The sequence below is a fragment of the Pelophylax lessonae genome (assembly GCF_965119305.1).
Source record: "Pelophylax lessonae genome assembly, chromosome: 13".
Taxonomy (NCBI): Eukaryota; Metazoa; Chordata; class Amphibia; order Anura; family Ranidae; genus Pelophylax; species Pelophylax lessonae.
In genome coordinates this window covers 8952968-8967261 of record NC_138780.1, presented here as the reverse complement: position 1 = coordinate 8967261, position 14294 = coordinate 8952968, and the positions used below count along the sequence as shown (strand labels likewise).

At 42.6% G+C, this 14294-nt stretch overlaps 1 protein-coding gene across 1 annotated transcript in view; it reads right to left on the bottom strand.

Moving 5' to 3' along the window:
* The window catches only part of LOC309543141 (uncharacterized protein), a gene marked incomplete at its 3' end in the record, with an annotated part of 1180881 nt that overhangs the window by 1037643 nt on the left and 128944 nt on the right, over window positions 1–14294 (bottom strand). The window contains exon 5 of the mRNA XM_082242522.1: window positions 10188–10352. Within this exon, the coding sequence (XP_082098648.1) occupies window positions 10188–10352 (165 nt within the window). The remainder of the gene's footprint in view (window positions 1–10187; window positions 10353–14294) is intronic.

Genomic DNA, 14294 nt, shown 5'->3' with positions numbered 1-14294 from the left:
CATGGCCTGTGAGTAAAGCTCTATCTTCTGAGTGTTATCTATGGTCTCCGGCTGTGGATATAATAGACTGCTCATGTATGCTTGGTGCACTCTTCTTATCCTGTGGTCAGCTTTGGGAGTTCTAGACTGTTCTAGTCCACTACTTCTTCTTTAAAGTCCTAATATTCTCTTGGTCTACAGCTGGGAGTGAAAATAGACTGTGCTAGTGTACTCTAGAATCACTGTCCTCAGCAAGTTGTGCTTGATGTTTGGAATATCCCATATCACCCTGTACCCTCCTCAAGTTCATTCAGCAATAAATTATAAAATAAGACCAAAGACCAGTGATGGTCAATTGAAAAGCAAGATGGGATAAATGAAGGTGTGTGAAAAACAGCCGGTCCCTAGTTTGAAATACTTACCCACCAGTCTGCTAACAAACCAAAATAAACCTGTCTAACAATATAAGTTAAAAACAGGAGTTTAGTTAACACACATTTGCAAATGCATGCGGAAGCTGCAAGGCCAACAACAAGGCATCCTGCGTTTCTTGCAGAACCTTTTTTTTTATACAGCCATGCGTTTTTCATTGCCAGTCATGGATTGGAGCAGGTGGGGGAGGATTGGGCGGTCTCCAATCCCATCTGTTTCCTATCCATCTATTAGCAAGCATGTACTTCCTTTTGTGAAGACACTTGGACACTCAGGTTGAGTAGTGTTATTTAGTGTTAGGTTCTCCAAGAAACGCAGGATGCCTTGTTGTTGGCCTTGCAGCTTCCGCATGCATTTGCAAATGTGTGTTGACTAAACTCCTGTTTTTAACTTATATTGTTAGACAGGTTTATTTTGGTTTGTTAGCAGACTGGTGGGTAAGTATTTCAAACTAGGGACCGGCTGTTTTTCACACACCTTCATTTAGCCCATCTTGCTTTTCAATTGACTATTCACAGGGATGGAGACATTGAGCAGTGCTCGCCAGTTCTCACATAAAGTCCCAAATTGCCCATTTCTTGTATAAGCCCAGTGATAGTGATCTTTAGCACCCCAGATGTTTTGGAACTACATTTCCCACGATGCTTATGCACTTTACAGTGTAGTGGAGCATCATGGGAAATGTAGTTTGGTTCCAAAACATCTGGGTGCCAAGGTTCGCCATAACAGCCCTAGACTGATTTCTGAGCTGGAATGAATAGAATGTTGCTGTGTGCCTGGCTGCCTCTGCACTACCGTGGGAAAAAAGAACCTAACTCAGTGTCTCCTTATGTAGAATCAGATTCCCCCATGTATGACCTCTTATAGTCTTACAGTTATATTTGTTACAGGAATGTATTGACAATTATTAATTGGGAAGGTTTTAAGAAAACGCAATTTCATGGCTGGTAACAGTGTGAATATCCAGGATGAGGTGATTGTAGCCGTATTAGTGCATTTGTGACAACAATTGAGTACTGTCCGTGATACTTTTTTACCTGCACTAACAGGTAAACTACTTTCAGGGAATGTCCAATTCCTCAAGGTCCAAGCAGTAATAATGAAAAAAAGTTTTAGCAGAGCGTTAAAAAAAGAAAGGAAAGAAAATTATCACTATTTTATTGATATTTTCATCATATGGACAGAAAGCAAAGAAAATCTAAAACAATTTTAATCATTGATCAACCCTTTTCACACATCACTCAAACTAAAAATGGATTATTCAAGCACATGTCAACTTCCAAGACACTCCAATAAACATCAGGGATGACAAGCTTCACACTTCCATATACAGGAAACCCACTGACAGATGCAACGATCTCCACAGTTCCAGTGTTCACCCAAACACACTAAATGGGCCATCATACACAGCCAGGCCATCAGATACCCCTGAATATGTTCTGACCCAGAAGACAGAGATAAACATCTCAGAACACTAGAAGACTCCTTTCATAAGAAAGATTACAAAGACAAAACCATCAACACCAGCATAAACACGGCATTGAAGGAAACTGGGTTTTTAAATTTAATTTAATTAAATTCATTTAATAAATTTTTAATTAAAAGAGTAACACTTACAGTGTGGTAGATTCAAACAGACGATAATGACAATCAAACTGAAGTCCCTGGGAGCGCCGCTTCCGAGTTCCGGCACTTGCGTTCCACCCGGAGCCCAGAAATGACGTGGCACGTATATTGTAATGCGATCAGACGTCCCGACGCATTTCGTCAGCGCGTTTGATTGTCATTATCGTCTGTTTGAATCTGTTTGAATCTACCACAATGTAAGTGTTACTCTTTTAATAAACAGCTATATATTGATATACTTCACCATGGAGTCTCTAATCTGAGGGTCTACCATCTCTGGTAAGAAGCTTGACTCACCGGGTGGTCAAGGTGTATGGTGGAGGTGTTTATATTGCAAGAAGTCCAAACAGGGCTCTTCTGATATTCCAAATCCTTGGATAAGTGCTTATTGGACTGCTTAGTGGCTCATTAACATTGCTGTTGGGACTTTATTTTGCACCTTATTGCACTAGTCACTTATTATATATATCACTGTCTATTTCTATATATTTCTACTCACTTATATTAATTATTTATTATCTATTGTGTTATTTAACCTATATTCACTCTATTTGCAATCGAGTTTGATTGATGGTATATAGAGATTGATTAATTTGTGAACTGGTATTATAATTGATTTAATTATTATTAATTGCATTGGTATATGTGCATTACACTATAAGGGGTGTTATTTACTTAACTTATTTTATTTGATTTATAATTTATTGGTGAGCGCGGCCCTCATATATTATTATATACGTTTATTTCATTTGTCACGTGTTTCCCGCGTTCACGCTGCGGCTCCCATTCCTTTTGACCTCCACTTTTGTGGATCATTTGGATAATTTAGTTTCACAATTTCTATTGTGCAGGACTGTTGGTGCTTAACACTAACTATCCTTCTCATTCTTGAAATGCACCATCAAAGCCATTAAATCTTTGCACCCCTCTTTCACTTCTTCTTCTAACCTTCCTTCTCACTTACTTCTGGCCCTCGATGGCCTTTCCAATGATAAACTCTTAATATTTAAACCGGCCAATACAGGAATATGTGTTTGAAAATTCTCCACAACCTGGACTGGTATTGCCCTGGCCGAGATTGAGACCTTTAATTGCACTTTCTTTACTCTTATCAAGGAGGGGCTCCAAAAAGTCCTTATTACATCACAAACCTTTGATTTTATTAACAATAATTTTCCTAACACCCCCACTGTTTATGATTTAACAAAAATTCACAAGTCCCTCTCTGATCCCCCAGGTAGACCCATAATTTCTGAGATTTCTAGCATTTCTGAAAATGCTAGTAAATGGAATGACTCTTTTTTAAGACCCTTTGTTGTGAGCTTACCATCTCACATCAAAGATACAGTCCATTATCTTTCTTCTATTGAGAACCTTCATGTTCCTGATGATGCCCTCCTAGTCACCATAGATGTGGAGGCCTTGTATTCTTCTATTCCCCACTCGAAGGGACTCCAAGTTATCAAAAACGTTTTTTTTTTTCACTAAGTTTAGCTCTCTCTAGGGAACTATTTCAGTTTGTTCTGGATGTTCGCAGTCACATTCTTCACCACAATGTTTTTTCTTTTGATGGTTCCCACTTTCTCCAGGTACAAGGCATAGCGATGGGGACATGTTGTGCCCCATTCTACACCAATCTGTACCTGGGGGAGTGGGAACATCATTTTTTGTTGTCGGAAGACTCTTCTGTGTTTTCTGAGCATATCCTTTTATGGCTTCGCTACATAGACGATGTCTTCTTGATTTGGGATGGCCCAGCTGAACTATTACATCGTTGTCTGGAATCCATGAATTCTAAATGCTACAATCTTACATTCACTATGACCTTTGACCCCCAGAGGGTGACCTTTTTGGATGTATCAATTGAGACTACAGTAGATGGGATGTTGGTGAGTGATTTATATTGCAAACCATCTGCAGGAAACACTATTCTTTAAGCTGACAGATTTCTCCCTATGTCTCTCCTTTAATCTACTCCATACTCCCAATATTTGCGGCTTCGCTGCAATTGTAGTGATATTAAGTTCAGATTAGCTGCTGCACAACTCAAAGATCGCCTTCTAGCTAGAGAGCATTCCAAAACATGTTTATGTAAGGATTTTAATCGTGCCTTTAAACAACCTCTCAGAATTACAATATGAATTAGTCAAGAAACAAATCTCTAAGTATTGGCATCTGCTCCAGTCCGATGCCAAAATTGCAAAAATCATCCCCCCTACGCCACTTATAACCTACGGAAAAGCTATGATGTTTCCATTTTCCTTATTGTTTTTATTGTGTATCCATTAATGTTCCTCTTCTGAGGCATTTTTAAACAAAGTTTTTTGTATGAATAACATTTATAATTCTTTATATAGTGCAACCTCTTTACTTTGGTTTCTCTTTTTATGGTTTCTCTTTACATTTGGGTATCTTATAGTCCCAAATTAACCATTAATCCCACTGTGGATTTCCCATTATTCATTTAGGGATAGATACCGCCACTGATTACCCTTTTTGATATTGGAACTTAGCTACTGTGTATGTTATGTCCACTCTTCATGGTTCCAGCAGCACATAACATTGATTTCAATGGCACACGTTCCCATTTACGCGACTTTGAAAATTAGCGACTTTAAAAAGGTTCCCGCACTACTTTTGATGTGACATTGATCCGGAGAGTGTAAAGTTGAATCAAAGCGGCACTCAAAGTCGCCCCCTATAAATCGCACAACTTTGGAGTCGCATTAGGGCAGTATTTCTCAACTCCGGTCCTCGGGACCCACCAACAGGCCAGGTTTACAAGATAACTAAATTATATCACAGGTGATCTCATTTGCTGCTCAGTGATTGCAGTATTCAAGTCTGCATCTCCCCAGGGTAATACTTAAAATCTGGCCTGCTAGTGGGTCCCATGGACTGGAGTTGAGAACCACTGCATTAGGGGAAACGTAGCCACTAGGCTAGAGTGTGACTTTGGGGTGCGACTTTGAGTGCAGCTTTGATCCAACTTTACACTCTCTGCATCAAAGTTGCATCAAAAGAAATGCAGGCACCTTTTTAAAGTCGCTTTTTAAAGTTGCTAATTCACACCCCCTGCTGCTTTCTACAGCTCTCTCAGGCTCTCCCATCCCACTGGGAAACCCGAGCGACCAGCTGGGGTTTTCGCTGACAGATCATAGATGCGATTAAATACCAGAATGGCTCTGATTGGCTCAGGATGCCAAGGAGGGCCAATTAGGAGGAACCTAAATCTGATTCTTCTCCGTGTCCCTCGTGAGGGCAATCCATTACAAAAATGGCAATTAAAACACTTCACCCGGTTCCTCCCATTAACCATAAGATCAGAGGTGTAGGGATCGAGACCGCATCCATGCATTCCAGATTTTTCCAAATTTCTGGGGACACTGACGTCCCATATATGTTAGTTTATATAAGGGAAGAACTGAGTCCACAAGTAGGCGCCACTATGCGACCGTAGGAGGAGCAGCCAGCTTCCAATTTTGTAGAAGAACCTTCCTAGCATAAAAATAAAATAATAATAGCTTTGTATGCAAAGCCTGTGTCACCGAGTCACCGATGCCCAGCAGAAGCGCCTTAGGATCCAGTGGCACAGAGAGATCTGCAACTGTAATAATGTCCATCACAACTGTCCTACAAAAATCCTGGATTAGTGGACACTCCCAGATGACATGGAAATATGTCCCCACCGCTCGCTGACACTTAGAACACATCTCCGGTTGTGTAGGATATATCCTAGCTAGCCACTGTAGAGTGTAGTATGCTCTGTGTATGAATTTGAGTTGGATAAACCTATCCCTGGACAAAATACCTGTAGGTATATACTGCTGTATTCCCACGTCCCATTCCTCCTCCGAAAGGGTAGGAATGTTTTCCTTCCAGGAGCGGAATAGGAGGTGATAAATGGAAGACAGGATTTTATCTGCATTGCAAGTGATTAAAAACCTCTCCACTACATGAGGAGCGACCGTGACCAATTCAGGAAATTGTGCCTGTACCGCATGCTTCAATTGTAGGTATCAAAACAGCATCCAAGAGGGGAGTTGAAACTTCTCTCTCAAGACAGGAAAGGAGAGCAGAGTTCCAGTCGGCATAATCTGCTTTATCTTCACAATGCCATGTCTGGTCCACACACTAGGGTCAGAGATAGATCTGAGATGAGGAAGTCTAGGGTTACCCAATAATGGAGCATGGGGCAAAATAGTGCCGTTCGCCGCCGTCACTTGCTCCCACACCCGTACCATGGTCCACATGGAGGTCGTTGCCTGCGGGGCAGCCCTTGCTCCCCTGTAGACCATATTCCTCAGGGCAGAATAGGATCCTATAAGAGCGACCTCCAGGTTGACCACTGGATTAGACTTTGTTGGAGCAAACCACCAGCACTGCTGCCCAGTAATACTTTTTAAAGCAAGGTAGTGCAAGTCCGCCAGATGATAGAGGAAGTTGTGGTTTCTGCTTGGCTATTCTAGGGACTGCCCCAGCCCAGATGAAGAAGGAAATTACCCCGTCTAATTTGTGAAAAAATTCCGCTGGGATGGGAATTGTTGTGTTCCTAAAGATGTACATACATTTTGGGAGAAATGTCATTTTAATTAAATTTACCCGACCTACCAATGTTAAAGGGAGCGATTTCCACGTCTGACATTTAGCAATTAACTGTTGCATTACTGGGTATAAATTGTCTGTTAAGTAATAATGATTTAATAATGGGTATAATTACAAATCATAATACCTAGATATTTAAACTGGGAGACCCATTGTAAAGGGGCAGGGTGGGAAGGAGGGGGGGGTCGAGTCAGTGAGAGGGAGTATACTCGATTTATTCCAGTTTATTTTCACCCCAGAGAATTCACCATATCTATCAGAAATTGTCAATGCTGCAATAAGAGAGTCTGAGGCATCATGTAAGTACAGGAGAGTGTCATTCACATAGAGTTGCACATGCTCCACCAGGGGTCCCACCATCAGTCCCCCCATGTCCTCCGCAGAGCGAAGCAGAATAGCCATGGGTTCAATAGCCAAGGCAAACAACCCAGAAGACAGAGGGCAACCCTGTCTCGTTCCCCTGCCAAGACAGAAGGGAGGGGAGAGCACACCATTGGTGGGCACTCAGGCCACAGGGGTCTCATATAATAATTGAGTCCAAGCAATAAATTTAGGGCCAAACCCGAACCGGGTAAGTACCTGCCATAGATACCCCATTCCACAGAATCAAAGGCCTTCTCTGTGTCTAGGGAGGCCACTTTTCCCTGTGTATTTTGTTCTTTAAAATGGGCTATATTGGTATGGAGGCGACGAATGTTGATGTCCGTGCCTTTGCCCAGCATGAAACCAGTCTGATCTCCATGCATCAGAGACAATATGACAGAGTTCAGACGATTGGCTAGTATTTTAGTCAGAATTTTAGCGTCTACATTGAGTAGTGATATTGGCCAGTAAGATGAACACAGTTCTGGGTCTTTCCCGGGCTTGAGCAAAACAACAACAACAGCCTCTGACATAGAAGGTGGGAAGGAGCATGCATCCAGTGCAGTACAAATTATTTCAAAGCAATATGGACCTATAGTTTCAATATTGGTTTTATAGAACTCTGTAGGAAGTCCATCTGGCCCTGGGGTCTTGCCAGCCTGTAAAGACTTGATCGCATTCCTGACCTCCCTTGGTGAAATAGGTGCATCTAGAAGCTGTTTTTTTTTAGCAGTAAGGGTTGGAAAACTGACTGCTTCTAAGGATGCCGACAATTCCTCAGGAGAATAGGTCGCCCTAGACTTGTATAGGTGTGCGTAATATTCCTCGAATTTTCTATTGATCTGTATAGGATCACAGAGTAAATCCCCATCGGCTGCCCTGATGTTGGCAATGCAAGAGCTACCTGTTTGCTCTGCCGCCAGCCAGGCAAGAAGTCTTCCTGGGCGCTCTCCCTGTTCAAATATGCGGTGAGACTGGGAGAGGAGGAAGCATCTGCAAGATTTGGCGCAAAGCAATGCCAATTCTCTGTAGGCAGACAACATGTCAAGGTAGGGGCTCCTATGCAGTGTCTTCGAATATCTCGCCTCCAGCGACAAAGCACGTGCCTCGACTTCGGAGAACTGGATGCGAGACTCCTTTCTAATTTTAGCTGTATTAAAAATTGGAACCTGCCTCTAGCATAGTGCAAAAAGTGGTCACCCCCTCCACCTATAACTGGTCTTAGTGGTAAGGAGCACTGGATCTGCCTCTAGCATAGGCCTTGGATGTGTCCCATACCATGGCTGGAGTAGAAGTGTGGTCATTGTGCACCCAATATGCCTTAAGCTCAGATGACATCAGCGGTTCTAATCTTTCATCCATAATCCAGTATCTGGATAGTCTCCATAGTCCCTGACCCGCGGCCGAGTCCGTGCCAAGGCTCACTAAGACTGGAGCATGGTCCGACATGCCACGCGGCAGAATGGCAGTCTCCACCACCCTGGGCAACAAAGAGTTGAAGGGGAATCTCCCAAACACACCTACTTCAGTAGGTGTGTGGCAACCATGCCTAGATGTGAGGAAAGAGTTAGTCATAAAGTTACCAACAGGCACAATCGGCAACAGCAATAAGAGTGGCGGAACAGGTCCATTTGCTGTGAGGGCAACAGGGTAAAGGCAGAAAAAAAAAATGTCCCCGAAGGCAAGTATAGCTTACAATAATAGCTGACATAAATATCGCAAAGGCATCATGAACAAGTCAGCAGTCTCCTCAAGCAGATGAAAAGGAATCAAAGAAAGGGATTACCGACTCCAACAGGTCCTGGCGGCAAGGTAGGCACTCCAGCCATGCAGGAGCTTTCTCTGGAGATGTATCGAAACGGAGGGATTCACCATCTTGTACCCACAGGCGGGCTGGGAACAGCATACTGTATTTTAGGCCCCTTTGTCTCAGGAGAAGTTTAACGTGATCGAAGGATTTGCGCAACTTTTGTGTTTCAAATGAGAAGTCCGGGAAGATCATGAGCTTGGCTCCCTCGAATCGCAGGGCATCAACCTTCCTGCTTTCCCATAAGACTAGATCTCTGTCCGAAAGTTCAGCAGGCGCAGAATGAACGTACACGGTGGTGCACCAGGAGTGCCACAGGCCGTTGGCATTCTATGGGTACGCTCCACCGCGAAGAATGGGGAGAAGGTGGCCTGGGGGAGCAGGGTGTGGAGGAGCTGCTCCGTAAAAGCTGCAGGATTGGGGTCCTCAGAACCCTCAGGTAGTGCCAGGATTCGTAGATTATTCCTCCTATTGTGGTTTTCAGAGTCCTCCGCTCGGAACTCCAGGGCTTTCACCTTGGTGCGGAGGGTATGGAGGGACGCTGTGTGATCTCTCAGTGTGTCCTCTGTATCACTCACGCGGCGCGCGACTACAGATAGCCTTGTTCTAAATTTATCCATGTCCCTTCGAATCCAGCCTACGTTTAGCTGTACCAAGTCCATCTTACCCGTTAGGGTGGTCTGGCAGTCAGAGATGGCCTGCATCAGGGCAGCAAAGTTACTCTGTTTTTGGAGCGCTGGGTCTACATCCTCAGTCTGAGTCGCCATGTTGGAAGGCACACAAGGCACAGCTTTCGCGCCGTAAGGAGAAGCGGGCACCGTAGATGTTTTCTGGGGTACTGAGGATGAACGTGTTCTGGTCATAGCAGGTCAGGGAGCTAAACGGAATGCTGCAGTGAAGTCAAAAGTTGTCAGGGCTGCAGGGAAACAGGATAATTCCCAGACAGATCGGCTCTCTCGCTATGCCTCTGCTTCGGTCGCCATTTTGGACACGCCCCCAACTTGTATATGCTTTTAAAGCATCATCTATGGATAGTAAAATTGGCGCCGTTTGTCTCTGTTGCACGGTGTGTGCGCAATTTTGAAGCATGACAAGTTTGGAATCTGTTTATTCAGCAAAACATCATCTTTTATATTTTACCCAAAAATGCGTTATGTATTGAGTTTTTTTAAAATGTGTATTTTTTTTTTAATTGCATTTGTAAAAGCACTGCGTAAATACCGTATGACATAAAAAAATTAAAACCTACCAATTTATTCTCTAGGGCTTTTAGCAAAAGATACTACTGATTGTTACATGTAAACAAAAAGGCGTCAGAAAAAGGCCTAGAGCTGTCCCAGAATATTATTGTCTCAGTCAGTCCTGTTATACTCACTCTAATTCCTCTATCCGGCTTGTTGTCAGAGCTTCCATCACATCCCTGAAATGAGGACCCTCCAGATTGTTCCCAGACAGGTCCAGTGTCCTCAGTGTCTGGTTATTTCTTATTCCAGATGCCAGGTGGGGGCAGGAACTGTCTGTCAGGTCATTATTATACAATCTGTAGAAGAAGAGAAGAATGTTACCAGAAGAAAATGAATTTCTCCCCCAGGAATGAATGAAACGATTCTCTACATGAATGGAGCTTATTTCTCTTTATTAGAATCTTTTATATTTGATCATTTTAAGAAAAAAGGGCGAAAATTTTGAAAAAAAAAAAAAGTTTTTCTTAGTTTGTCAGCAAATTTTGTAAATAAGTAATTTTTCTCCTTCACTGATGTACGATGATGAGGCGGCACTGATGGGCACCGATAGACTGCACTGATGGGCACTGATGAGGTGGCACTGAAGGGCACTGATTAGGTGGCACTGATGAGGAGGGGAAGAAGCCAAAGCCGCCGCCGATTGCTGCTGCACATGTCCAGATGTCCAGGCAGGGTGAGTGAGCCGGGGGGGGGGGGGGGCGCATTTTGGGCTACTCATTGTTTCTAGCTTATGATGATTAGTAATTGTGTGACTTTACACATGCATATATATATATATATATATATATATATATATATATATATATATATACCAAATGCACTTGAGCACTTTTTTTGCACAATAGCACCTTGATTGTGGATTGCACTTTCAGAAATTGCACATTGATTATGTATATTTATATGTTCTTATTATATTCATTTGTAGTTTGCACAACATTTGCATTTTGGAATAGTGGAGCACTTCATTCACTAGGAGGATTTAGCGCTGTCTTTGCATATTTACATGTCTCACACCCCTAAGCATCAGCAATTTCCTCAAATCACAATATTATCCTCACATCACAATATTGCCTCATTATTAATTAGTGTCTTGAGTGGTTTTTATCATTTTCATTTATCTATTACACTCACTCACCAGCAAAGGACAGTACAGTAAGTACTTCTTACAGCACTGCACTGTGTGGTAGTAAGAGGGTTCTTGTGCTGTGCTGCCTCCTGCCTGGAAAGCTGCTCCGCCTCCACTCTCTAACCCTTGCTCTGGCTCTGCCCCACAAGCCCGCCCACCTACACTGCTCCAAACCAATGCCATCATTGCCGCTCGGCCAGTCAGCAGCATAGGGAGGTCAAGGACCACGGTGACACTCTGAGTAAGACACTATGGAGCAGAGACAGAGACGGCGCGGCAGCCAGTGTAATTAAAATACTCCCATCTGCGGCCGCCGGGTGGCCGCTACACTTACTTAAACGGTTACTACTGGCAATGAATTTACCTTTCTTCTACACTGGCTGTCAGAGGGATGTGGTCACGTGGCGGCCGCGTTGCGGCCGCCCCTGCTCAACTGTCGCCTGGGTCCAATGGACCCACTGGGACCCATTGTAGGGCCGGCCCTGGGGAGACCTCCAAAAAGTGTTCACGGAGGAACAATGGTTGCAGGCTTTTAAACTCAATCTTACCTTTACCAAATGTTCCAACTTTAGGGAGGGCACACAAAAAATTCACCTTAGATGGTATAAAACCCCATACTCCATTGTTAAATACTATACAGGCGTGTCAAATTTATGTTGGCGGTAATGTGGGCAGGTAGGCACGTTACTTCATGTACTGTGGACATGTATGTCATTGAAAGCTTCTGGGCCTCCATAAATAGACTAATCGCAGATGTTACTGGGATCCTTAATAAGGTGACTGTGGAGCAGGTAATATTGGGCTTGGACATTGAAAAATACCTTCCCCAATTTAGAATGGTGGTCCAAAATATCCTGTTTGCAGCGAGACTTTCCATAGCTCGGAAATAGAAGAGTAGCGACATCCCCTCCAAAGGGGAAGTTATACAACTGGTGAGGGAATCCTATGAATATGAAAAAATACTAGCTTTCACTGACTTTCGACTGCAAAAGTTTCAGACCAGATGGTCGATTTGGAACTAATTTGCTCTGGGACATGGGTACACCTGAGTTCTGATTATTATGCCTTGTCTCTAGTGACGTGTCTATTCGAGACTGGGTTATGGTGGGTTGGGGGGGCCTGGTCTCCTTGGGGGGCGCAGTTTGGTCCCTATAGGTGTGCCCTCCAAGGAGCAGGACCTTCTCTCATGGCATCGTCCTAGGATGTGCGTGAGACCCGCTACTATGGTCTACAAGCCACTAGATCCTTTGCTTCTATGCAGTATATGTGTGCTAGCTACAAATATTTTGATGGTATAGTGATCATTTCCTCATGCTTACCATTATACTGGAAATGTGATTCGTTTGTTAAATTTTCTCTCTCTTTATTCTCAGTATGCTGTACTTGCACATGTTTTTTTGTTTCTGTTTGCATTACTTGTATGTGTTTAAAACCAAATAAAAAGATTAAAAAAAAAAAAATAAAAAAAAAAAATAAATATATATATATATATATATATATATATATATATATATATATATTTACAACACTGTTGGGGGTGCATTGATGACATATCAGGGGTCTAAACAAATCCCTAACACATTTATGTTAAATGTGAAATCCCTCACATTTGGAACAGAGAAAGGAATTGAAGGACACTGATTCTTCTATTTTTTTTTTTTTTTAAGAATGTGTTTGATAAATGGTTGTGCAAATGTCCTATGGCATAAAAAAATGGCAACAACCACCATTTTATTCTCCAGGGCCTCTGCTTTCAGAAAAAAAATAATGTTTGGGGATTCTAAGAAATTTTTTACTAAAAAAATAAAAATAATAAATAAAAAATTGACCTCGTAGGGAAGCAGTTAAATACATTTCAGCTAATTCCAATTTAACACAGCAATGTGGTTATTTATATTTAATATTTACACCAAACTCTTGATGTTGTGTAGAGCCGGTATAAATTTCCTCAATCCTTCACTCGGAATGTTACATGAATTTAGATTTACTTCTTCTACCTCTCTGCAGGATTGAAGGACAAAAGACAGCACAGAGCAGTTCAGAGGGCTGAGGGGGACACCAGAAAAGTCAACTTTGTTTGATCCAATACATTGTGACACCAGAGCCTTATTCCTGCTCTCATAGAGATAGTACAATTCATTAAGAAGATCTCTGCTGTCCAATATGGGTGCCTCAGGTCTTTGCTCTGGGATTTTCTTCTGGATCCAGGTGATGACATGTCTGGCAGCCTGAGTAGACAATTCTCCCACATGAGACTTTAACATGGATCTAGTAGAAGAGTCTGAGAGACCGCAGAGGAAACGGAGGAATATTTCAGCACGGCCATCTTTGTAAGATTCAGCCTCATCAAGTGTTTCCTGTAATCTGTCAGCATTATAGTTAATGAAATGAAATAAAGCAGCAAAAAACTCCTGAAGAGTGAGATGTAAGAAGGTGTAATCCACATCCGGAGGCTGACCAGATTCCATCATGAAAGATGAAAAGAGATGTTTATCTTTTCTCACACTGAATGACTCCAGATGACGCTCATCAAATACAATCATGTGATTCATGACTCCATGTTCTGCCATCCTCCCAATAGAGGTCAGCAGTTCCCGGGCAGTGTGACCACCATCTTTATTCTGGCTGTGATTGGCCAGAATGTTGGAGACAAAAGTCACAAAGAGTTGTGTCACTGTTTTGGGTAATGATGTCATCAGCTGATCAGTGATTGTTGGTTGGGATCTGAAGCACATTGATAACACTGTACAGATGATCCAGCAGTATGATGGGATATAACAGAAAGTGTACAGCGTGTCATTCTCCTGCACATAATGAAAAGCCTTCTCTGATAATTCCTCATTTCCAAAGAATTTATTAAAGAAGATCAGTCTGTCTTCATGGAGAAATCCCATGATCTCAGCTATTCTCTGGAAAACATCGGTATCAACTGATGCCAATCTGGTTGGGCGGCTGGTTATCAGTATAGAGCAACCCTTAAGAAGACTCTGCCTCACCAAGCTGACCACAATCTCACCAAAATGTGTTCTCTGTTTTGGATTGGACAGTTTACTTGATCCAAAATCCATTTGGCAAATGCTTTCATCTAAGCCATCAAATAAAAACAAAAGTT